Source organism: Panthera uncia (assembly GCF_023721935.1).
Source record: "Panthera uncia isolate 11264 chromosome C1 unlocalized genomic scaffold, Puncia_PCG_1.0 HiC_scaffold_4, whole genome shotgun sequence".
NCBI classification, from domain to species: domain Eukaryota; kingdom Metazoa; phylum Chordata; class Mammalia; order Carnivora; family Felidae; genus Panthera; species Panthera uncia.
The window spans coordinates 64666169-64692337 of record NW_026057585.1 but is presented as its reverse complement, the minus strand read 5'-3'; the positions used below and the strand labels follow the sequence as shown (position 1 = coordinate 64692337).

At 36.3% G+C, this 26169-nt stretch overlaps 1 protein-coding gene across 3 annotated transcripts in view; it reads right to left on the bottom strand.

Annotated features, from left to right (window-relative positions):
• The window catches only part of FAF1 (Fas associated factor 1), a 527970-nt gene that overhangs the window by 435488 nt on the left and 66313 nt on the right, over positions 1–26169 (bottom strand). For 2 of the 3 annotated variants that reach the window (XM_049618586.1, XM_049618589.1), the window contains exon 1: positions 20165–20239. Coding sequence is in view for 1 of the 3 variants with exons in the window: in XM_049618584.1 (XP_049474541.1) it covers positions 20165–20233 (69 nt within the window). In the remaining 2 variants the exon portion in view is untranslated. Of the gene's footprint in view, positions 1–20164; positions 20240–26169 lie in introns of those variants that run through there. The other variant, XM_049618584.1, reaches the window with a different exon arrangement.

The window sequence follows — 26169 nt, the reverse complement described above, 5'->3', positions numbered from 1 at the left end:
TCATTAGAGAACTAGAAAAGAGTATTACTTCCAACCTTATAATGGAAGGAGAGAGCCCCCGAGTTCATAACTTTTCTGGAACCCCTTCACAGGGCAAACAACTGGCCTAAAATCTAAGAAAGGAACATGCAGAGAGAGACAAGGTGTCAGCACTGGCTTACTAGGTAGGGTAAGAGTTACTCAAGAATGACCGACAAATTGGTAAAGACTAACAGTGTACTGGTGAGAGAAGTTAAGGCCAATACAGGGGGTTTGCAAGTTCTTACAGGCTGTTTTCTCCATGACCACCACCCACCAAGTGCTCACAAGAGAAAAAAAAAAAAAGGCAGAATCCTGAGAATCAAGAGTCTACTAAGGTACAAAACAAAGAGAATAGCAGCAGACACTGTGTGAGGGGCACAAAATTCTTTCAGGACCCTTCCATCTCCTTTGTAAAACAAAAGCCTTAGTTTGAGAGGACAGGGCAACAAACGTTGTCACCTTAGGGCACAGCTCATGTCCATGGTGACCAGAAGAGAAAACAAGAGGAAAACCCTCTACCTCAAGAAGAGGGACAGGAAAACATGCTGGGCTCAGAATTATAGCTGGAAAGATACAGAAGCTTGGAGAAGGCCACAAACCCAAGACACAGGGATTTAATGCCTACAGAAGACTGAAGTATTGTCAGAACAACAGAGAATGACATCCGGTCTCCATGACCAGTCTAGCTAGCAGACTGTTACTACAGACTGTAGATTGTTACTATAAGTAACCTGCAAGAGACACCCTCTCTGAAGCACAGCTCAAAGGAAAAACCAAAAGCTGAGGGTGCAGTGAACATTAAAACAACAAAAAAACAAAGAAACTCCAGCAAACCAGTCAATACCCTAAACACAAGGTATCACAAAAGGAATTTGAAGGCTTTGATGTACTGAGCAAAGCCAAAGGAGAAATAAATCTCAAATCCAACACAACACAAAATGAGATCAACTCAAACACCTGCACATTAATATGGTCAAACTATATGTAATATTAATTTAGTCTCAATAAAAAAAGAAAAAGGACATTTAAAACCACAGATCCAAGTACACCAACCATAACTACAGAAGCTACACGCGCACACACACACACACACACACACAGCCTCAGACAGATAATATTCAAAAAAAAGAAAATCTTGAGTACAGCCAGAGGGGAGGAAAAAGATATTATAGAGGAACAAATATAAGAAAATCAACAGACTTCTCTCCAGAAACCATGCCAGCTAGAAGCTAATAGAGTGACACAGAACTTTTAAGTGCTAAAGGGAAAAGAAAAAAACCTTTCAGCCCAGAATTCCATACCCATTGAAAGCATCTTTCAAAAATGAAGAATAAAACTTTCTCAGAAAAACAAAAAACTGTGACAATTTATTGCCACCAAATCTACTCTACAAGAAATATTAAAGGAAGGGGGCACCTGGGTGGCTCAGTTGGTTAGGCATCTAACTTTTAATTTCAGCTCAGGTCATGATCTTGTGGTTCGTGGGTTCAAGCTCCATGTTGGGCTCTGCACTGGCAATGTAGAATCTGTTTGGGATTCTCTCTCTCTCCCTCTTTCTCCACCCTTCCCCTGCTCTTGCACTCTCTCAAAATAAACATACATACATAAATACATACATGAAGGAAGGAAGGAAAGAAGGAAGGAAGGAAGGAAGGAAGGAAGGAAGGAAGGAAGGAAGGAAGGAATTCAGGCAGAAGGAATATACCAGACAAAAGCTTAAATCTACACAAAGAAAGGACACAAATGTTAAGTAAAATAAAATTATTTTCTCCATACATTTTATTGTTCTAAAAGAAAACTGTTTGAAGCAAAACCTGTCACAACATATTGTATTTATAGCACATGCAAAACTAAAACAACATGAGAACAAAAATACAAAAGATGGGAGAGAAGAATTAGAAACAAAGTGTTATATGGCCATCAGACCACACATTAAGCAGTATATTACTATTTAAATGTAGATTCTGATTGTTTAAAGATTATTTTGCGGGGCGCCTGGGTGGCGCAGTCGGTTAAGCGTCTGACTTCAGCCAGGTCACGATCTCGCGGTCCGTGAGTTCGAGCCCCGCGTCAGGCTCTGGGCTGATGGCTCGGAGCCTGGAGCCTGCTTCCGATTCTGTGTCTCCCTCTCTCTCTGCCCCTCCCCCGTTCATGCTCTGTCTCTCTCTGTCCCAAAAATAAATAAAAAAACGTTGAAAAAAAAAATTTAAAGATTATTTTGCAAAACTAGGAAAACTACTAAAAATAGTTTTTAAGAATAATGTTTATAAGAATAATGACAAATCAATAGAAGACAGAAAATCAGTGGGCAAAATTTTAACAGGATATTTATATAGTCTCAGAATATCTGCACATAAGACATTTACAAATTACCAAGAGGAAAACAGTAACTTTACAGTGAAGAAACCTGGGAGACATCATCTTAACCAAGTGTCAAAGTTAACATCACCAGTAATAAGACATACTGACATTAGACATCTTGTGGTACAATGAGAAAGGCACAAAATCACATCTGTGATATTCTTACCAAGAACGCATATGTTCAGTCTATTATGAGAAAACACCAGACAGCTCCAAACTCAGGAATATGCTATGAAATACCTGATCAATACTCTCCAAAGGTGTCATGGACATGAAACAAAGAACTAAGGAATTATCACAGATTAGAGAAGGCTACAAAAACACAAAAACTAAATGCACTGTGGATTCTAGCTTGAATCTTGAACCAAAATAAGTACACTAGTAAAATATCTAGTGATATTCAAATAAGGTCTATAGTTCAGTTAATAATATTGTACCAACAGTAAAATAGTACTATTGTGATAGTATGGTACTAAAATTACCAATAGTACTGTACCAGTTGTACTAATTGTTACCACACCAACTATACTGTGCTGTGTTACCAACTATACTGTAAGATGTCAATGTGAACAGAAGTTGGATACAGGATATCAAGAACCCTGAAGTATTCTGCAACTCTTCTATAATTTCTTAACATTTTAAAATATCCTCATATTCTACACATACTGTTATCAGTCATTAGATGTTTTAAAAATATTCATCCTCTATGCATTAGATCAACCACTAAGAAAAAAAATAATAAATCACAAATTCAAGCCAGGTACTTATGAGAGTGCTATTAGACTTGCCATATCCCTAAAATACAGACCTCTGCCTATAGAGACTACTGACCTGACCTTTAGAAATATACCTCAATTTTGACATTCAGAAAAAGATAATAAACTTCCTGGTTAAAAAAAAAAAAAAAGCCAACATGTTAGCAATAATGTGGTAATACATTAGGACTACTCAATTATCTTCGAAGATTTCTTCTACATAGCTGTTAGCCATAGATTAAAGGTATAGCATAATGATTTTCCAAGCTATATCCATGAATCAACATGTACACTTAGCCATAAAGTACATCCTTGCACACTCTAGGTGAAAGTCATCCTAATTCTTTCAACAATATTACCCATTCTCTTTAAACCTGTACATGTATATGCACACTGTTTGGGTAAAGGGAAGAGGAACAATGTAGCAAAAGCACAATAACGGATACAAAGCTTCAGAGACAAGTGTCCTAAGAGAAGAGGCTTCTACATAATAGAAAGGATCAGACCTCAAGTGAGCCTCAAAGGAAGGATAAGGGGTATGCCTGGGTGGCTCAGTCGGTTAAGTATTCAACTCTTGGTTTCAGCTCAAGTCACAATCTCATGGTTCATGAGTTTGAGACCCACATCATGTTCTGTGCTGACAGTGCAGAGCTTGCTTGGAATTCTCTCTCTCCCTCTTTCTGCCCCTCCCCTGCTCACTCTGTGTGTGTCCCTCTCTCAAATAAATAAATAAATAAATAAATAAATAAATAAATAAATTTCTTTTAAGAAAAAGGGAAGAGAAAATCTGAATGATCAATAAGGAAAAGGAAAAGCATAAGCTTAGCAAAAGGAATGCTTAAGGCATGTTGGAGATTATAGGCTAATTTGGCTGTATGAAGTCATACATGCTCTAGACTTACAGAAGCTCATCATAATGAATAGGGAGGGTTAAATGGGAGAGGGCTCTCAACATTAAGCTACAAAAGATCACCCAAATTCTGTGACAGAGGTATTCAAAGAACAACTCCACTGTTCAGTTTCCTGTAACTAAACTAGATATAGACAAAACATAGTTTACCTTAGAATACCTTGGTATCTGAAGAACTATGGAACAATGTTTTTAAGACATAGAGCAAGTATGTTTTGTACAGAAACCCATGCATAAGAGAGAAAGAAGTATTAGATGATTACATCAAAATTACCAAAACATCAAGCTAAACAAAATACAAACCAAACAAAAAAATCCAACAATGGATTATTAAAAGAAAATTAAGTTGCTGAAAGTAGGTCTTAAGCATTCTTATTGCAAAAAAAATTTTTAATAAATTAATGAGAATGAAGAAAATGAGAAGCTACGGGGCTATAAAAGGAAATATAAATTTTTGTGTGAACATATTATTTTAACTGCCTCTTCCTTAAATACAGAAGTATAACTAAAATTTTTAAGAAGTTATATTATTGCTAAGTAGCAAAATTTTTAAAAACTGTCAGTATAAATATGAAAACAGGAATTCTAAGTGCCATATTTTTCTTTCCTAAGCACACACTGATTTATGTCAGCTGATCCTAGAAACCAGCAAGAGGAACTGCAAGTCATCACACTTGCAGGTGTGCTAACCAAGGGCACTGCTGCAATAATATTTTGTTTAAAACAATTCAAGTAACAGAAATAAATTAGTTAAGTACCATATAAGAAGGTAACTTGTGGAAAATATACCCATTTTTTAAAATCAAGCTAACCTGTAGGTTAGCAAGCTTTATAAAATATCAAGATCAGGGGCACCTGGGCAGCTCAGTCAAGTTAAGCATCTGACTTCGGCTCAGGTCATGACCTCACAGTTCATGGGTTCGAGCCCTGGGGCAGGCTCTGTGCTGACATCTTGGAGCCTGGAGCGTGCTTCAGCTTCTGTGACTCCCCCTCTATCTGCCCCTCCCCTACTCGCATTCTGTCTGTCTCTTTCTCTCTCTCTCTCTCAAAAGTAAATAAAAATTTTTTTTAAAAAACCATCAAAATCAAAATGCATCCGAGAGAACTGAACAATTTTAAAAACAAAACCATTTAAATTTTTATTTTCTTTTAAATGTTCAAGCCTTAATTAAGTAGCATATACTACTTCTTTCATAACTAGCATAAAGCTTTTAGCTTAGTTTCACAGCAGTGAGCTGACTCCTCATGATTTCAATTAAATAGTTTAACTGCATGTTCTAAAACATAGGTTAAACAAGTATACTAGAAATCAAAAAACAATAAATATTAGCCAGAGTTTCAAATTTCATTCAACAAAACATTCACACAACAAAATGTGGGCACATTATTAATTAACCATAAATTAACACACCACTTTTTTACTAGGTCTTAAAGTCTCTAAACTTTTACCTAACATAGGTTTTACAAAAGAGATGTTTGGGTCATGCAAGGAAGTAACTCTAGAATGAGATTATATTTAAAACAAAAGTAGTACAACATGGAGCAAAATCTAATGAAAAGATAAGCAGAAAGTCAAGTTGCAGTCAGGGGTAAAAATGTAGACCTCAAACAGTTATGTTTTGATAATGTGAACCACTGCTGAGGTTAGTAAACTGACAATTTCTTGTTTGTAAAAATTTAAGTATTCTTCTAAAAGGTAGAATTCTTTCACATCCACTTAATCACACTTTAAATAGCAGTAGTCCTTCACTGTACTTAAGCTGTCTCCTGAGATGGAGAACTGATGAAAAACTTCAGACAGGTTGGGTCATGTGAAGAGCTTTCTTTATGGTAGCACAACCAGATTAGCACAACCAGAAATAAACAGAAGGAGAAAAAGAGAGAAAGGATTTGTTTTCAGACATATTACTTAAAAAGCTGCAACAGAAGACCATCTAAATGTTATTAGAGAGATAATTAAATCATCCCAATCATATTCCTTGGTATCTGAGTTATCCTCCCTCTTTCCTCACTTTATATTTGCCAGGTAAGGAAGAGTACTAGCAATAAGTCTTTTAACAGCAAGTACTTGTCAAATATGCAAAAGATGGGGATGGAAAATAGACTTAAAAATTAAAGTGTGGGGGCACCTGGGTGGCTCATTCGGTTTAGCATTCAACTTTGGCTCAGGTCATGATCTCATGGTTCGTGAGTTCAAGCCCCACATCAGGCTCTGACAGCTTGGAGTCTCTAGCCTGCTTCAGATTCTGTGTCCCCCTCTTTCTCGGCCCTTCCCCTGCTCACACTCTGCCTCACTCTCTCTCTCTCTCTCAAAAATAAATAAACAAAAAAATTTTCTAAATTTAAAAAAATTAAAAATTTTAAATTTTAATTAAATTAAATTAAAATTAATTAAATTAATTAATTTAAATTAATTAAATTAAAAATTAAATTTAAAATTTAAAAAAATTTAAAAAAAATTAAAGTGCGCTAGTAAGAAAAGCAGTCAAATAAGCATTTATTAAACAAATGTCATGTGCCAAGACAAAATTAATAAGAAACACAATCCTGGGGCACCTGGTGGCTCTTGGTTAAGTGTCTAAATTCAGCTCAGGTCATGATCCCATGGTTCTTAAGTTTGAGCTCCACATCAGGCTCTCTGCTGTCAGCGCAGAGCCTATTTCAGATCCTCTGTACCTTCTCTCTCTGCCCCTCCCCCCACCTCTGCCCATTCCCCACTCACATGCATGTGCTTTCCCTCTCTCTCTCTCAAAAATAAACATTAAAAAAAAAAATGCAAGCACTTTCTTCCAGAATCTTAGAATCTATTTGAAAAAAATGCATAAATATATTTAAAGTACCACTAGGTAACCAAAGCAAAAGTTCTTTCACTTGACAATATGAAATTAGTTGTGAATGCCGGAAAGGAAAATATAGCAGTAAAGAGGAGATAGATACACACACGCTGCTATGGAAAATTTAATACCATGACTTTAAAGGCATGAACATTTTTATGGATTGACAGACAAGAGTTCAGAATCACAGCTTTACTTCTTATCAGATGCACAAGCATGTACAGTTTACTTTATTGGGCCTCAGTTTCTCATCTATAAAAAAAACCTAATACCTACCTATCCACCTTTTGGAACTGCTCTGAAGATTAAATGAAATAATGTAGGTAAACCACTTGACATAATACCTAGCACAAAGTAAACCCTCAATAAAAGGGCAGATGGTAGAGATGGAATGATGGTCAAATTACAAACTGAAAAAGTGAAAACTTCTGTAGAACAATGGGCTTATGGTCCCTCAAAAAGAAGGAAAACAAAGAAGGCTATAGCAGAGGAGAAATTAATATGAGATATTCCTTCACAATAACTTCTCTTTTGTCATAGCAAGGATCTGTGCAAGTATAAGCCAGTGTCTAATGGCCATTGATGAAGGGCAGCACTCAATGCTTGGCTGCTTTCTGATGACAACAGAGACTCATTATATCACTGGCTAAACTAGTTCATTCATAAAACTGCAGGTGTTCAAAACACTGTATAAAGTAGAAAAGCAGTACACACTCAAGGAACTCTACAGCCACATCCTGAGTAGGGTAGCAAAAGAAATTTTCCTAAGGAATTTTAGGGTAATCATTAAGATACATTTCTTCAAAAGTGAAAACTGGTGTAATAGAAAGATCTCAAAGCACCTCAATGAATCTGAAAATGAGACAAATTATGTGCATGATAATTTTCCTTACGTTTGACTCTTCAGTGTTTACCACTACATACAAGCTTCTATTAATACAAATCTACCAATGAAGACTAGTAATTTAATAATGATCCAAAAATAAATAGGAAGATTTGTTTCATTTTTGCATTAATTTGAAACATGTAAAGATAAATACAAGCACTCTGAATAGAGTCTTTCTTCAGCAAAACAGCTATGTCAGCACAGGCAGAAAACTAGAGCAGAATTATGGTGCAAAGTTCAAAAATCATTCCCTAAGAGCATAGAGTACTTAATATGTAGTATGGCCAGGTTTACTTTTACTTTTTTTTTACTTTTACTTTTCATGTGGCACTGGGTTATTAAGTATATGTCAAATATCTTTCCCTAGATCTCCTTGAGCTTATTAGAAATTTTACTTTATTGAAGGAGTTTCATATATAAAGACCTGTGAAACAACTGGCATAGCATCTTGTCCTGCCATTATCTACATTACAAAGTTGTTAAAAAGATTAAACAAAATGGTATGTATACAAGTATTCCAAACACTGATGAAGTTCTACTAAAATTTTTGCTTATATTACTATTCATATTTGATTTTTACAGAATCTTAATAGGAATTAGAACATAAATCAATTTTTCATAAACATTTCATGTATCAAGGGATCTTGAATGTAATTTAATCCAAACCCCTTATTATATGTAAAAAAAAGTTCATAAAGAAGTAACTCAGCTTAGACCATACTCAATAAAAGAATGACAAGAGATTTGAAAAGCCAGCCTCCTGATTCAAGATGAATACAATGGGTTTTCACTATAGTTAACTGTCTCACATTTTGGTTACTCACAATTAACACAAACTATATAGATTTCTATTCTCCACTGGCACAAATTCTTCTGTACTGAAAACAAAAAATGAACACTGGGTCAAATCTGGAGCCTACATTAAAATTTATAGTGATTACATAGCATGCTTCCATGCAATCTTTGTAAGAGATTCTAATTCATTGGCAGTAATTCTTCCTTATGTGCTCATCTTTCTGGATATAAACTGAAAATACTCATCTGCAAGGAAGGAAATTAACCATAACAACGTTAATCTCTTAAATGTAAGTGAAAACACGGTGAAAACTCAGTCTGAGGTAGATGGAGGAGGCAGGCAGAGTAAAACTACAGTCTTCATTTCAAGTAAAACAGTAGCTCGAGATACTGCCCAACAGAATTAAAGTTCATGTGGGGTGCCTGGGTGGCTCAGTTGGTTAAATGTCTGACTTTGGCTCAGGTCATAATCTCATGGTTTGTGGAATCGAGCCCCTTGTCGGATTCTGTGCTAACAGCTCAGAGCCTGGAGCCTGCTTCAGATTCTGTGTCTGCTCCTCTCTCTGCCCCTCCCATGCTCATGCTCTGTCTCTCAATAATAAATAAAGGTTAAAAAAAGAAGAATTAAACTTCATGTTATTTTGTTTTCAGAATTTTTGCATATATAACCTACAGTTACCCCAAAATAGAGTCAACTGGGGAGTACTTAGAAAAGGGTTTGGAAGCACTAGTTTGTGAATAGCAATATAATGAAAATAATGTACAAGATCGGGGTAAGTGACTAATAACTAAAATTCCTGGGACTCAGTGATATTTTCATACAGAATATGTAATTTGTGTCTACATCTATAAAATAGCAAAAATACTTGCAATCATTATTTTTCAAGAAGTTATTCCCATTTGAGTATAATATACATGTATAAGAAACCAGATGTCTTACCAAATTTTCAGTACACTTATCAAAGTCAGCTACCATATATTGTTACTTTATTTAAGATCCTACTCTATCTAGCATAAATCTGGATAAACTGTAAACACTCAGTACTGATGTAATGGGCTTTCTTAAAATCATCACAATCCCAAACTGTGGTACCTAACTCACATTTCTCTACCCTTCTCTAGCAAAATGGGCACAAAAACACGGGAGAAGTTGAACTGATGTATACAGGAAATCTTAAATATAGATATGTCCAAGGTTTAAAACTCAAATTATGCAAACTGTTCCATAAGGCCCATAAAATATACAGCAGTGATAATCATAATTTAGAAAGATAAAATACACTGCACAGGCAAAATACATAAAACTCCATATAAAAAGTGCCATGATACCAATGAAAAGTTTGAACTAGTAGTAAGTTATTCAAAATGTTCAAGTTTCATTTTTTAAAAGCATAAACCTTGTATAAAAATAGGACAATGAGAGAATGTATAGAATATAGTTACACAGCACAGCAAATTTTTACTGTGGATACAAGTGGATTATTTGCAGAGAAAAGCCAGTTAGGACATATATTTCAAAAGAAACCCAAAGATTAAGGTTGTGAGAGAGATCCTGATGCTTTTGTGTGGGCCCGGAAAAGTGTGAAATTACATTTCTCCAGAAATTTAACACCAGTGTTTTTAAGTCAAGTGCTATTACAATATTTTCCAAAATCAAATAACTGAGAAATAGTTGAAGAAGAGTACTTGTGCCACGCAATTATTTAATGCTACCTAGGAAAATTGTCCTTTACAATATTCTAGATAGAATGGACTGAGAAAAAGGCAGAATCAATTAATGTTTTACCCTTCAAAGCTAAAGAACATGGACCAACAGAAAGGACATTAGGAAAGAGTTTACATTCATTTCCTGCACCCTCCCCTTGACACCACAACTGGTAATTTTCAGATGAAAGACTTGTACTCCATTACTCTAAGCCCACAACCTCACTTAACTCTATCCCATACTCCTTTCATCAATACCACACAAGATTAGCTTGGTGGGATTTTTAATCTCAAACAACAATTTATATCAACCTCTCCAAAAGACACCCTAAAAATACACAAACTAAATAATGCACGTGAGATTGCAAAAAAAAAAACTTCAAGACAAGAAACCTGCAGACATTATTCTGAATAAGTTCCTGACACTTTCCATCTCCATAGAAATCATGGACATGTCATCTATACAGTGCTTTGATAAAAATATAGCACAACAGATTAGGAAGATACGGTGGCAGAGTAGGAGGACCCTAGGCTTGCCTCATCCCACAAATACAACTAGATAACTATCAAATCAACCAAAATGCACCAGAAATTTATCTGAAGACTGGCAGAACAAACTCCACAACTAAAGGAAGAAAAGAGGCCACCTCGAAGAAGGTACAAAATGCAGAGATGCAATTTGAGAGACAAACAGATCATGGCTGCTGTGGTGGGGAGAGCCCCAGTTGCAGACAAGGGTGAGAGAGCAGGATACAGGAGAACACATGGAAAAACGAATCCCCACAGCAATTGGCTTGGAAAGCGTCAGGGCCCAAATTTCAGGAGTTCTTGCAACCAGCAGGGGTTTAAGCCTAGAGTATTAAAGGTCAACATTCTTTGCTCTAAGAGAGCTCAAAGGACACTGTGGCTGCTCTTGAAGAGAAAGCAGGACAAACAGCCTATGGACATACAGCATGGAAACTGTTCTGAAGAGAACCTGAGGCAGTGGGGGAGATTATTTGCTCATCTTGGAACATGTCCCAGAGAGGCAGCATTCACAGAGAGACCCTGCTGGAAACAATGGAACTGGCAGATACCACTTCCCCCCACCCACCCCTCAGCATAAGCACAGGGCCACCAGCAGGAACAAGCACAGTGCCGACACTTGCTACCTAACTTGCTTAAACCAAGCCCCACCTCCCCATATTTCAGAAGAACCACCTTCCCAATCACAATTGCCTCACTCCCAGTGGGGTGGCCTCTCCCCAGGAAGACCCACCCCAAACCCCCGCCAACACCATGACGCCCACCCAGGAGTTTTGCAAGGCCTTTCTTCCAGTGGTGGCAACTACAGGTCTCATTTCATAAGCAGACCAGAACATACCTAGTTAAAACATGCCATATTCAGGGGCACCCAGGTGGCTCAGTCAGTTAAGCATCTGACTTCAGCTCAGGTCATGATCTCATGGTTCGTGAGTTCGAGCCCCATGTCGGGCTCTGTATTGACAGCTCAGAGCCTAGAGCCTGCTTCAGATTCTGTGTCTCCCCTCTCTCTGCCCCTTCCCCGCTTATGCTCTGTCTCTCAAAAATAAATAAATGTTAAAAAAAAAAAAAAAATGCCACCTTCAGGCCAAGGACCAAACACTGCCCAACCCAGGCAAAGAGAGCCTCTGCAGACAACTGGCCTGAAGGATAAAGTGGTCAGGACAAAACAACAGAGCACATGCAGCACTCATGGGGACATTTCTGGAAGTGCCAGGCCCTAGGCAAATAGAATAAACTACACTGCAGGGCACTAGAGGACTTCTTCATAAAACCATTACCCTCAAAAAAAGGAAATGTTGATGACTTTCCTAACACAGAGAAAAGGGAACAGAGACTTAGGAAAAATAAGAAGACAGGAATTTGTCCCAAATGAAAGAATAGAATCAGACCACAGCTGCAGATCTAAGTGAAACAGATATAAGTAACATGGTTGATGGACAATTTAAAGCTACTTACTGAAATCGAGAAAAAAGTGGTAGACATCAGTGAGACAATTAACCCAGATAAGGTATAACATAGCAGAGATAAAGAGCTAAATAATCAAAATGAAAAATACACTTGATGTAATGAACAACAGGATGAAAGAAGCAGAGAAATGAATTACTGACCTAGAAGACAGAATAATGTATAGTTATCTAGCTGAACAAAAGAGGAAACAGAATTATGCAATACTGGAATAGACTTAAGAAATTCAGTGACTCCATCAAACATAATGATGTTCATTTTATAGGAGCCTAGAGAGAAGAGAGAAAAGGGGGGAAGAGAATTTATTTGATGAAATAGCTAAAAACTTCCCTAATCTGGGGAAGGAAACAGACATCCAGATCCAGGAGGCATGGAGAACCCCCGTCAAAATCAAAAAAGAAGACCCACAAGACATACTGTAATTAAAATGACAAAATATACCAATAAAGAAAATACTAAAAGCAGTCAGATAAAAAAAGGTACATACAAAGGAAACCGCATAAAGCTATCAGCAGATTTCTCAGCAGAACCTTCCAAGCCAGAAAGGAGTGGCATGATATATTCAGAGTGCTTAAGGGGAAAAACCTGCAGCCAAGAATACTCTATACAGCAAGGCTATCATTCACAATAGAAAGAGAGATAAATTAATTTCCCAAACAATAACTGAAGGAGTTTATGATCACTAAACCAGCCCTGCAAGAAATATCAAAAGGGACTCTGAGTGGAAAGGAAAGAGGAAAAAAAAAAAAAAGACAGTATAAAGGTAGGAAACACAAAAGTAGTCAAAGTGAGTATTCTTGTAAAAAAAAAAAAAATCAGTCAAGGAACTTACAATATAAAAGTATGTAGCATATGATACCATATACCTAAAATAGGGGGAGGAAAGGAGTAAAGAATGGGTTCAAACTTAAACAACCATGAATTTAATATGGACTGCTATATGCAGAAGATGTTATATACAAACCTAATGGTAACAACAAATCAAAAACTACTAATACACATACAAAGAATAAAAACAAAGAAATCCAAATGTATGACTAAAGAAAACAAGGAACCCATGAAAGAAAGACAAGAAAGGATCAGGGAAAATTTTCAGAAACAACCACAATACAAGCGATAAAAAGGCAATAAATACATTTCTATCAATACCTACTTTGAATATAAATGGACTAAATGCTCCAATCAAAAGACATGAGGTGACAGAATGAATTAAACAAACAAACAATGGCCCATGTGTAGGTTGCCTACAAGACTCATTTTAGACCTAGAGACACCTGCAGATAAAAAGTGAGAGGATGAAGATGCCAAAAGAAAGCCAGAGTAGCAATACTTATATCAGACAAAATAGACTAAAACAAAGTCTGGGGGCACCTGGGTGGCTCACTAGGTTAAGCATATAACTCTTGATTTCAGCTCAGGTCATGATCTCACAGTTTATGAGACCAGGCCCCATGTCAGGCTCTGTGCTGACAGTGCAGAGCCTGCTTGGGATTCTCTTTCTCCCTCTGTCTCTGCCCCTCCCCCATTCGTGCTGTTTCTGTCTCTCTCAAACTAAATAAATAAACTTGAAAAAGTTTGGCTAAAAATAAAAAATGAAAGGAATAAGCATAAATAAGTAAAGTTTAAAAACAAAACAAAGTCTATAAAAAGACAAAGAAGGACAACATAAGAAAGGGGACAATCCAACAAAATATTATAATTGTAAATATTTATGTACCCAACATGAAAGCACCCAAATGCATAAAACAGTTAATAACAAACATAATTGATAAATAATAATAATAACAATAATAATAGTAGTAGGGGACATTAATATCCCACCGACATCAAATAGGTCATTTAAACAGAAAATCAACAAAGAAACAACGGCTTTGAATGAAACACTGGGCCAGATGGATTTAACAGATATATTCAGAACATTCAATCCTAAAAACAAATACACATTCTTTTCAAGTACACAAGGAACGTTCTCCAAAATACATCACATATTAGGTCACAAAACAGGCTTCATCAAACTTACAAAGAGTGAAGTCATACCATGCATCTTTTCTGACCACAAAGCTATGAAACTAGAAACCAACCACAAGAAAAAAATCTGGAAAGAGCAGAAATACAGAGAGGTTACATAACATGCTACTTATTAGTGAATGGGTCAACAAATAAATAAAAGAAGAAATTAAAAAGTACATGGAAACAAATGAAAACACAATTCAAAACCTTGGGAGGCAGCAAATGTGGTTCTAAGAGAGAAGTTTATAACAATACAGGCTTACCTCAAGAACCAAGAAAAATCTCAAATAAATAACCTAATGATGCACCTAAAGAAGCCAGAAAAAGAACAAAACCTAAAACGAGCAAAAGGCAGGAAATAATAAAGATTAGAGTGGAAATAAATGATGTAGAAACTTAAAAAATAATAAATCAATGAAACTAGGAGTTGGTTCTTTGAAAAAAAATCAATAAAAGTGATAGACCTCTAGCCAGATTTAACAACAAAAAAAAGGAAAGGACCCAAATAAATAAAATCACAAATGAGAGAGGACAAATAACAATAGATATCACAGAAATACAATTATAAGAGAACATTATGAAAAACAATATACCAACAAATTGGACAACCTAGAAGAAATGAATAAACAGAAACAAAATGGAAACAAAAATACATAGAAATTTGAACAGACTAATTACCAGCAAAAACACTGAATCACAAATCAAAAAACTCCCAACAGGGCTGCCTGGGTAGCTCAATTAGTAGAGCATCCAACTCTTAATTTTGGCTCATGTCATGATCTAGGGTTGTGGGATCAAGCCCCACATCAAGCTCTACACTGAGCATGGAGCCTGCTTAAGATTCTTTCTCTCCCTTTGCCCCTCTCTCCCCTGCTCTCGCATGTGTGCTCTCTCTCTCTCCCTCTCTCTCTAGAATAAAAAAATAAATAAAAACATTTAAAAAAATTTTTAAACTCCCAACAAACAAAGGTTAAGACCAAATGGCTTCACAGGCAAATTCTACCAAACATTTAAAGAAGAATTAATACCTATTCTTCACAAACTATTCCAAAAGATAGAGAAGGAAGGAAAACTTCCTTCATTCTATGAGGCCAGTATTACTGATACCAAAACCAAAGACACCACAAGAAAAGAGACCTAGAGGCCATTATCTCTGAAAAACACAGATGCAGAAATCCTCAACAAAATATTAGCAAATAGAATCCTACAATACATTAAAAATATCATTCACCATAATCAAGTGGGATTTACTCCTGGGATGCAAGGATGGTTCAATGGCTAAACAATCAATGTGATACATCGTGTTAGTAAGAGAAAAAATAAAAACTACGATCATCTCAATAGATGCAGAAAAAGCATTTGACAAAGTACAACATCCATTCATGATAAAAACCCTTAACAAAGTAGGTTTAGAGGGAACATACATCAACATAATAAAGGTCATATATGACAAACCCACAGTTAACATAATCCTTAATGGAGAAAAACTGAGAGCCTTTCCCTTCAGGTCAGGAGCAACACAAGGATGTCCACTCTCACCACTTTCATTCAATATAATACTGGAAGTCCTAGACACAGCAATCTCACAACAAAAAGAAATAAAAGGTATTCAAATAGGTAAGGAAGAAGTAAAACTCTCATTATTTGCAGATGACATGATACTGTACACAGAAAACCCTCAAGACTCCACCAAAAAAAAACCACTAGACCTGATACACTCATTCAGTGAAGTCACCGGGATACAAAATCAATCTACAGAAATCTGTTGCATTTCCATACAACAATAATGAAGCAGCAGAAAGAGAAATTAAGAAAACAATCCCACTTACAATTGCACCAAAAATAATAAGATAACTAGGAATAAACCCAACCAAAGAGGTAAAAGACCTGTACTCTGAAAACTATAAAACACTGATGAAAGAAACTGAAGATGACATAAACAAAGGGAAAGACTAGAAGAACTAATACTGTTAAAATGTCTACACCCAAAGCAATCTACATATTTAGTGCAATCCTTATCAAAATACTACAAGCACTTTTCACAGAACTGCAACAAACAATCCTAAAATTAATATGGAACCACAAAATACCCCAAATAGAGCAATTCTGAAAACAAAAGGCAAGCTGCATCCCAGTTCCAGACTTCAACTTATATTACAAAGCTGTAGTAATCAAAACAGTATGGTACTGGCACAAAAATAGAAACGTAGATCAATGGAACAGAATAAAAGTCCAGAAATAAACCCACAATTATATGGTCAATTGATTTTTGACAAAGCAGAAGAGAATATCCAATGGGAAAAAGTCTCTTCAACAAATTATGTTGAGAAAACTGGACAGCTACATGCAAAAAGCATAAAACTGGACCACTTTCTTTCACCATACACAAAAATAAATTCAAAATGGATTAAAGCCCTAAATGTAAGACCTGAAACTATAAAAATCATAGAATTTTTTCTAGACAGATTCCTTGAGGCAAAGGGAAACAAAAGCAAAATTAAACTACTGGGCTTTCATCAAAATAAAAAGCCTCTGCACAGCAAAGGAAACAATTGATAAAACTAAAGGCAACCTATGGAATGGGAGAATATATTTGCAAATGACTATCTGATAAGAGTTAGTATCCATAATACATAAAAAATTGATACAATTCCATGCCCAAGAAACAAATAATCCAATCTAAAAATGGGCAGAAAACATGAACAAACATTTCTCCAGAGAAGACATCCAGATGGTCAACAGACACATGAAAAGATGCACAACATCACTCAATTCAGGGAAATGCAAATCAAAACTACAACCAGATATCACCTCATGCCTGTAATAATGGCTAAAATTAACAAAACAGGAAACAACAGGTGTTGGCAAGGATGCCAAGAAAGGGAACCCTCTTGCATTGATGGTAGGAATGCAAACTGGTACAGCCACTCTGGAAAACAGCATGGAGGTTTCTCAACAAGTTAAAAGTAGAGGGGCACCTGGGTGGCTCAGTCATTGAGTGTCAGATTTCGGCTCAGGTCTTGATCTTGCTTGTGGCTTGTGAGTTTGAGCCCCACATGGGGCTCTTTGCTGACAGCTCAGAGCCTGGTGCTTGCTTTGGATTCTGAGTCTCTCTCTCTCTCTTTCTCTCTCTCTCCCTCTCTGCCCCTCCCCCACTCAAGCTTGCTCTCTCTTTCAAAATAAATAAACATTAAAAAAATTTTTAAGTTAAAAATAGAACTACCCTATAATCAATCTAGCAATGGCACAACTGTTTAACCAAAGGATACAAAAACACTAATTCAAAGGGATATATACACTCCAATATTTACAGCAGCATTACTTACAATAGCCAAATTATGGAAGCAGCCTAACTGTCCATTGACTGATGAATGGATAAAGCAGACATGGTATATATATATACAATGAAATATTATTCAGCTATAAAAAAGAATAAAATCTTACCATTTGCAATGACACGGATGGAGCTACAGAGTATAATGCCAAGAGTAATAAGTCAGTCAGAAAAAAACAAATACCATATGATTTCACTCATATGTGGAATTTAAGAAACAAAACAAATAAGCAAAGGAGGGGGGGGGGAAGACACACACCAAGAAACAGATTCTTAATCATAGAGAACAAACTAATAAGGGTCATCAGAAGGGAGGTGAGCAGGGAGGAAGTGTGAAATATGTGATGGAGATTAAGGAGTGCATGTGTCATGATGAGCAGAGGGTGATTAACAGAAAAACTTAGAAAAGAAGAAGGAAAGAATAAAAATACGTTTAAAAGAAGATTGTATCATTGTAAAAGCATGGATTTCAAGTCAGACCATAATTTCAAGCATTTGTAAACTTTGACAAGTACCAAAGGTGTTCTTTGAACATTTTTCTTATATGAAAAATAAGGAAACTCTGGTTTAATGAAATAGACAATCTCAAAAATGTACATATTAATGCAACCATCCTGGAAGGCAACGGACTATAAATATCCAAAAACTTAAATATATATATAATTTGACCCAGAAATTCACTTATGATTTGAATTTATTCAATATCTTCTAGGAAAATAATAGGTTACACACACCACGATGTTCAACAATATTCTCTACAGTAATGTGTATATTAACAAAACACTGCAAAAATCCTAAATGTCTAACAGCATAGGACTGATTGGTAAAATTATGCTACAACCATCCTTTGAAATACCATGCAAACATTAAAAGAACATTAAAAAGAATAAGCAGTCACATTTATTTAGATAAAGACATTCGTGATACGCTGTTGTGAAAAATGCAGATTACAAAACAGGAGGACTACAACTAACTCATCTGTATTTAGAAAAATTTAATCACACAATTAAAAGAAAACACCCTTGCATAATATACCAGAAAATGTTAAACAATTAGTTGTACAAGCTGAAAATAAAGATTTTTCATATTTTGAGTATAAAAATTAAAAGTAGTAAATCTTCACAAAACACATAGATAATTAATGGTTGATTATATAAATGCATGCATGGACTTGAACATAGCTGGATATCTAATCTCAGCCCTCTAAGCCCACATCTCAAGTTTTTACCTCTGAAAATTAACACTTCTTCAAAATTGTAATTTGGACTTTTTTAGCATTTCAAAGGCACTGAGGGACACCTGTGTCATCCCAACACAACCAGTATTATTCCAATACTGTTAAACAATTCATGTTTATGAGGCACTTGGGTGGTTCAATTGGTTAAGCATCTGACTTCGGCTCAGGTCATAATCTCACAGTTGATGGGTTCAAGTCCCACATCGGGCTCTGTGCTGACAGCTCAGAGCCTGGAGCCTGCTTTGGATTCTGGGTCTCCCTCTCTCTTTGCCCCTCCCCAACTCATGCTCTGTCTCGGTCTCTCAAAAATCAACATTAAAAAAAATCTTTTTTAAACAACTCATGTATAGGTTGCTTCGCAACTGTAAATAAATTACAATTCTGTAGTGCTGTGTCCGGACTTGATTTATGAGTTACTGCCTCCCACCATTCAAAACATTAAACCACTTCTATAATAAATTGTCTGAAGTTCACTAAAAAAAATTTTTTTAACCACACAAGAATGTCACTTCTTTAATAGCTTTAGAAAGGGGTGATCAATAGTGAGAGCTCCAGGAAGTGAGGAGGAAACATCAAATAGAATTATTCTGACATTTAGACATGTCTGACTTTTCTCTCCTACCAAGCATCTCAATCAAAATATTACAGGGGAAGAGGAACCTTAATACACAGTGAGAAGAGAACAACTTTAAGAACCATATAATTATCTAAGAATTCATAATAATTTAGTAATTTAATACTGAACTAAATATGAACTTCTTATTAAAGATAAGACATTTAGATTTTGTGCACTGAGATTAAAATTATTAATGGCTATGGTATGCTGAACCATCTATAAGGAATGTTAAGGACACTGAAAAATTAATAAAATTTGATTACTGGTCAGGGAAAGAAAAAATTCTTGAAATAATTCTGAGGAAACAAATACTGTATGATCTCACTTTTATGTGGAATCTAAAAGAAAATGGAATTCACAGAAACAGATTAGATTGGTGGTTATCAGGGGTAGGGCAGAATGAAGGTGGTCAAAAAATACAAATTTCCAGGTATAAAATGAATAAATGGGGATCTAATGTACAGCAAGGCAATTAGAGTTAACAAAACTACACTGTATACTTCAAAATTGCTAAAAGAGTAAATCTTAAAAGTTTTTATCACACACAGAAAAGTAACTGTGAGATGACAGATATGTTAACTAACCTTATTGTGTTGATCATGTCACAATATATATGTATATCAAATCATCAGGTTATACACCTTAAATTTATATGCCATATGCCAATTATATCTCAACAAAGCTGCAAAAAAGAAAAAAAAGAAGTACTTACCACTAAGTCCCAATTATTTTGTTCAAGCAATGTAATAGCTTCATCAATGTTTTCAATGCCAGTACATGCCTGGAAACAAAGTAAGAATTTTAGATATGAGTTTGCGAATGGGGAGGTTAATCTTAAAAAGGTAAAGAGCATAATGTGTAATTTAAGTTTGAAAAGGTATGTGAATAAAGCCAAGACACTAAATGCCTAACACATCTTAGCATTTTACAAATACGGTTTGAAAATTAATTACAAAGTAAATTTACACTGCACTGAAATAAAAGACAATGAAGCAGTAACAGAAAGTTATGTTTAAATCTTGAGCTTTAGAGCCTAGAATAATCTCTAGATTTCTAACTGCCCAGAGCTTTCATTAAAACATTTCTGATGACAACCATGTAAAAAGAACTTCAACCCATACCTATACAAAATGTAACTCGAAATAAATAACAGATTTAAAGTAAAACCTAAAACTATTAAAACTTCTAGACCTGTGCTTTCTGATATCGTAGCCACTAGACATACATGGATAGGGAGTCCCTGAAATGTGCCTCAACTGAGTTAAGATATGCTGTGTGAAATACACGTGAGGGTGGGAGTTAGAACAAAAATTAAAACGTAAATTCTTTATTTTTAAGGGGCGCCTGGGTGGCTCAGTCAGTTAAGGGCCCAACTTTGGCTCAGGCTGTAATTTCACAGTTCGTGAGTTCAAGGCCCACTAGGCCCACATCAGGTTCTACACTGACAGTGCAAAGCCTACTTGGGATTCTCTCTCTCCCTCTCTATTCCTCCCCAAGTGCACACACAGGCCCTCACTCTCTCTCTAAAAAATAAAGAAGCTTTTTAAAAAATTATCAAAAGAATTAATAATAATTTTTCAGAGTGCTTGGCTGGCTCAGTTGGTAAAGCATGCAACTCTTCATCTCAGGGTTGTAAGTTCGAGCCCCACAGTGGGTGTAAAGAGACTACTTAAAATCAAAACCTTTAAAAATAATAATTTTTCTATTAAATGTGTGTTGAGATGACCATTTTGAACATACTGGCTTAATTAAAACATAATTTTTTTAGGTTTATTTATTTGGGAGAGAGCTTGCACAGCATGGAGCAGAGAAGGAGACAGAGAATCCCAAACAGGCTCCACAATGTCAGCACAGAGCCCAATGTGGAGCTTGAACTCACGAACCATGAGAGCATGACTTGAACCAAAATCAAGAGTAAGACACTTAACCAACTGAGCCAACCAGGTGCCCCATTTTACTTTCTTAATACTAAAGAAAGGATACTAAAACCTTTCTAGTTACATTTATTAATTCCATTCTAATTTTAGTGCTGAAAACATATGAAGAATCTAAGAAATCTTCAGGAGCTTTAGACACAACAGCTAAAGTAAAGCCCAAAAATACTGATAAAATGGACTTCATTAAAATTAAGAATGACTGCACTTTGAAAGACACTGTTAAGGTTATGAAAAGCCAGACCACACACTGGGAGAAAATATCGGCAAAACACACCTAATAAAAGATTAATAACCAAAATATAAGAAGAAGTCTCAAAACTCAATTAAAATAAATAATAAAGAGGCACCTGGTGGCTCAGTCGGCTGAGCAACCGACTCTTGATTTCAGTTCAGGTCATGATTTTAGGGTTCGGGGGTTCAAGCCCCACACTGGGCTCTGTTATGACACTGCGGAGCCAGCTTGGGATGGTCTCTCCCTCTCTGTCTGCCCCTCTCCTGCTCATGCTCTGTCTCTCTCTCTCCAAATAAATAAACATAATTAATAAACAAATGGATGGATGGATGGATGGATGGCAAAAGATTTCAACAGAAACTTCCCCAAAGAAGATACACAAATAAATACACATGAAAAAATGTTCAACAGCATTAGTTAATAGGAATATGTAAAACAAACAGAGATGCCACTTCGATACATTAGAGTGTCTAAAATCCAAAACACTAACATCAAGTGATGGTAAGGATGCAGAAGAACCAGAACTCTCATACACTGATATATGTATTACATAAGAATCTCAAAATTATATGGCCACTTTGCAAAGTTAGTTAGCAATTTTCTTAGAAAGTTATGATATAGTAATCCCACTTCTTAGGTATTATTTATCTAAGAAATTAAAACTTATGTTCACGTGAAAATTACACATGAATGTTTATAACAGCTTTATTCATCATCACTAAAAACAGAAGACATCCCAAATTTCCTTCAACTGTACATTCATGCAATAGAAAATTACTCAGCAACAAAAATGAACACATTACTGATGACTCAAAACAACGGCAATAAATCTTCAAATGTATTATGCTATTGTACATATGTACAATTGTACAATGTACAACTGTACATTGTACAATGTGCTATTGTACATTACTATGCAATGTGTTTTGAGCCAGGCTCAAAAGCTTACACCCTGTATAATTCCAATTACATAACATTTTAGAAAATGCAAAGTTATAAGAACAGAAAACATATTAATTATCAGAGGCTTAGGATAGGAAGAAGGGTTGACTACAAGGACCAAAGGGGAAATTTGCAGGGAACACCTGGGTGACTCAGTCGGTTAAGCATTCCAGTTGGCTCAGGTCATGATCTCACAGTTTGTAGGTTCGAGCCCCACACAGGGCTCTGTGCTGACAGCTCAGAGCCTAGAGTCTGCTTCAGATTCTCCCTCCCTGCCTCTCTCTCTCAAAAATAAATAAACATTAAAAAAATTGGGGGGGGGGGGTATCTGGGTGGCTCAGTTGGTTAAGCATCTGGCTTCAGCTCAGGTCATGAACTCACGGTCTGTGAGTTCAAGCACCACATAGGGCCCTGTGCTGACAGCTCAGAGTCTGGAGCCTACTTCTGAGTCTGTGTCTCTCACTCTCTCTGCCCCTCCCCTACTCATACTCTCTCTCACTCTCAAAAATGAATAAATGTTTAAAAAAAATGAAAATAAATAAAATGAAAAAAAATTTTTAAAGAGGGAAATCTGGGGAGTAAGGGAATAATTTGATTCCTGGACACCATAAAAATGTAACAAAGGAAACAAGTAAAAAAGGCAATCTTCATTTTAAGCTGAATGAAAAACCAGGGATAATCCAAAGGCTCCAAAATAGTAACAAAAGCAGCTAAGAACAGTTAAGATAGGGCAGAAGCTGCACAGGAAGAAGTGGAGAGAAAAACTGTAAGAGGTACATAGTGAGCCCAACAGCAACAAACATCGGAAAGCACAAGCAAAATACACTTCCTCAAAGACATCATCCTTTTTTCCCTCAGAAATACATGTAGGTGGTAGTTCCAAGAGCCAATCCCTCCACAGAAACACAAAAAAATTGAACAAAAACCATCAGAATCAAATTTCTCAGAACTCTGGAAATTGGTCAAAGGTTTGTACAAACCAAACAAATGCTGAAACATGAAAAAGGTGACTTCAAAACAGTGTGAAAGCTTTGCAATGTTTTTATTTCCCTTTCTCCACTCTTGGCTCTGTGAAAGTCTTGAATATACTAACCCACATTCCTACAGTTGAACCCTAGTCCCTGGTTCTAGAGAGCAGAGCAGACACTGTTCTCAAAGAATTTGTCTGCTGTGACCTGTGCAAGGCTACCTGAGGACTGACTCAAGGCTCTCGCCTTTGTTTTACCAACTCAAAATTCTCCTAGTACAGAAAGAGCAGCTATACTCTGAAGAGGACATTCTTCATAAAAATTTTAAGGCAAATGAAAAACTCACTGCCACTTGGGACAAAATATTCCAATGGAGGCAAATAACAGGCAAGCCAAAAACCTGGAAGAAAAAGATGGCAAGACAATTTCTTTGGGAAAGTACGGCACTAAAAAATACTGGGAGTTTAGAAAGCCATGCACATGTCCAAGGCAAGACACCTACTCAGAGAAAACCTGAAAAAACTACCGACTCATCTCTAGGCTCAGCACAAAAAAAGAGAGAGTTGTAAACAGCCTAAGTGTTAGAGTGCTCCAGTACAGAGACAGCCTACGTTCTTTCTTCATTTTTTTTTCTCTTTTCTTTTTATTTTCTTTTTTACTCCAGATATTTAAAAAAATCTCTCTCATACCATTAGCAGATCACAACTAAAGAAAAGATTTCAGAGACTGTTATGTACCAAATGTTTGTACCCCACTCCCACTGCCCACCAAATTCAGATGTCGAAGTCCTAAGCGCCACTGTGATGGCACTCAGTAACGGGGGGCATACGGGAAATTATCAGGTTTAGATGAGATCATGAAGGTGGGGCACTCATAATGGAATTAACGTCTCTTATAAGAAGACACACCAGAGAGTGCTTGGTGTGTGTGTGTGTGTGTGTGTGTGTGTGTGTGTGTGTGTCCCTGCCATATGAGAACCAAGAGAGAAAGTGGCCATCTGCAAGTCAGGAAGAGTTCTCACCAAAAACTAACCACACTGGCACCACTGATCTGAGACTTTCAGTCTTCAGAACTATGAGAAAATATCTCTGTTCTATGGTATTTTGTCACTGTAGCCCAAGCAGATTAAGACAGAGACAACTCATCACCAAAAAAATTATAAAAATTGTTTAGAAAAGTCAGTGAACAAATAACAACCCACAGAAAGCAACAGAAATGAACCATAAGGAGAGGTAAAAACTTGGATTCCAGAGTTATCACATTATATATTTAAAATAATCACTTGTGAAAAAAGAAATTGTGATATATACAGAGCAACAGGAAAGTATGACCCATTCAAAGGAGAAACTAACAGAAATGGTCTGTGAGGGAGAAGAGACATCAGATTTACTGCACAAAGATTTTCAATCATCATATTAAACATCCTCAAAGAGCTCAAAGAATCCATAAACAAAGAGCTAATGGGAACCAAAATGACAATGTGTCAACAAACAGAGACTATCAATAAAGACATACAAATCACTTTAAAAACAACCCAAGGAAAAAAAATCTTGGGCTGAAAAGCACAATAACTGAAATGAAAAATTAACTACAGGGTTTTGACAGCAACTCTTGAGGAGGCAGAAGAAAGAATAGAGAACTGGAAGGTAGTTCAAATGAAATTATCCAATCTGGGAAGCACGAAGAAAAATGAACAGAGCTGAAGAGGGAAGTGAGACCCACCAAATACACCAACACATGCATAACAGGGAGTTCCAGAAGGAGAAGAAATAAAGAGGCAGAAAGAATATTTTAATAATGGCTAAAAACTTAATTAAATTTGGTAAAAGACTTAATAAACTACACATTCAAAATGTTCAAGAGATTCCTAAAAGGATAAACGCAAAGACATCCGTACCAAAACACATTACAATCAAGCTATCAAAACTCAAAAAGAGGGGTACCTGGGTGGCTTAGTCGGTTGAGCATCTGACTTCGGCTCAGATCATGATCTCATGGTTCGTGGGTTCAAGCCCCGCACCAGGCTCTGTGCTGACAGCTCAGAGGCTGGAGCCTGTTTCAGACTCTGTGTCTGCCTCGCTCTCTGCCCCTCCCCCACTCGCACTCTGTCTCCCTCTGTCTCAAAAATAAACATTAGAAAAATTAAAAAAAAAAACTCAAAAAGAATCATGAAAGGAGAGAAAACTTCATCTACAAGGGACCCCCAATAAGATCAACAGCTAATTTCTCAACAGAAATTATAAATGCCAAAAAGCAGTAGGATGACTTATTTAAAGCAAAACAAAAACAAAAACAAGAAAAAACCATCCTTTAACACTAAACGAAAGGGGCACCTCGTGTGGCTCAGTCAGTTAAAAGGACGACTTCGGCTCAGGTCATGATCTCACAGTTCGTGAGTTACAACTCCACATCGGGCTCTGTGCTAACAGCTCAGAGCCTGGAGCCTAATTTGGATTCTGTGTCTCCCTCGCTCTCTGTCCCTCCCCCACTTATGCTCCTGTCTCTCTCTCTCTCAAAAATGAATAAACATTTAAAAAATTTAATATAAATAAATAAATAATAAATGTAATTATATAGGCAAACACAAAAGCCAGTATTATTATATTTTTGGTTTATAACTTTTTTCTACATTACTTAA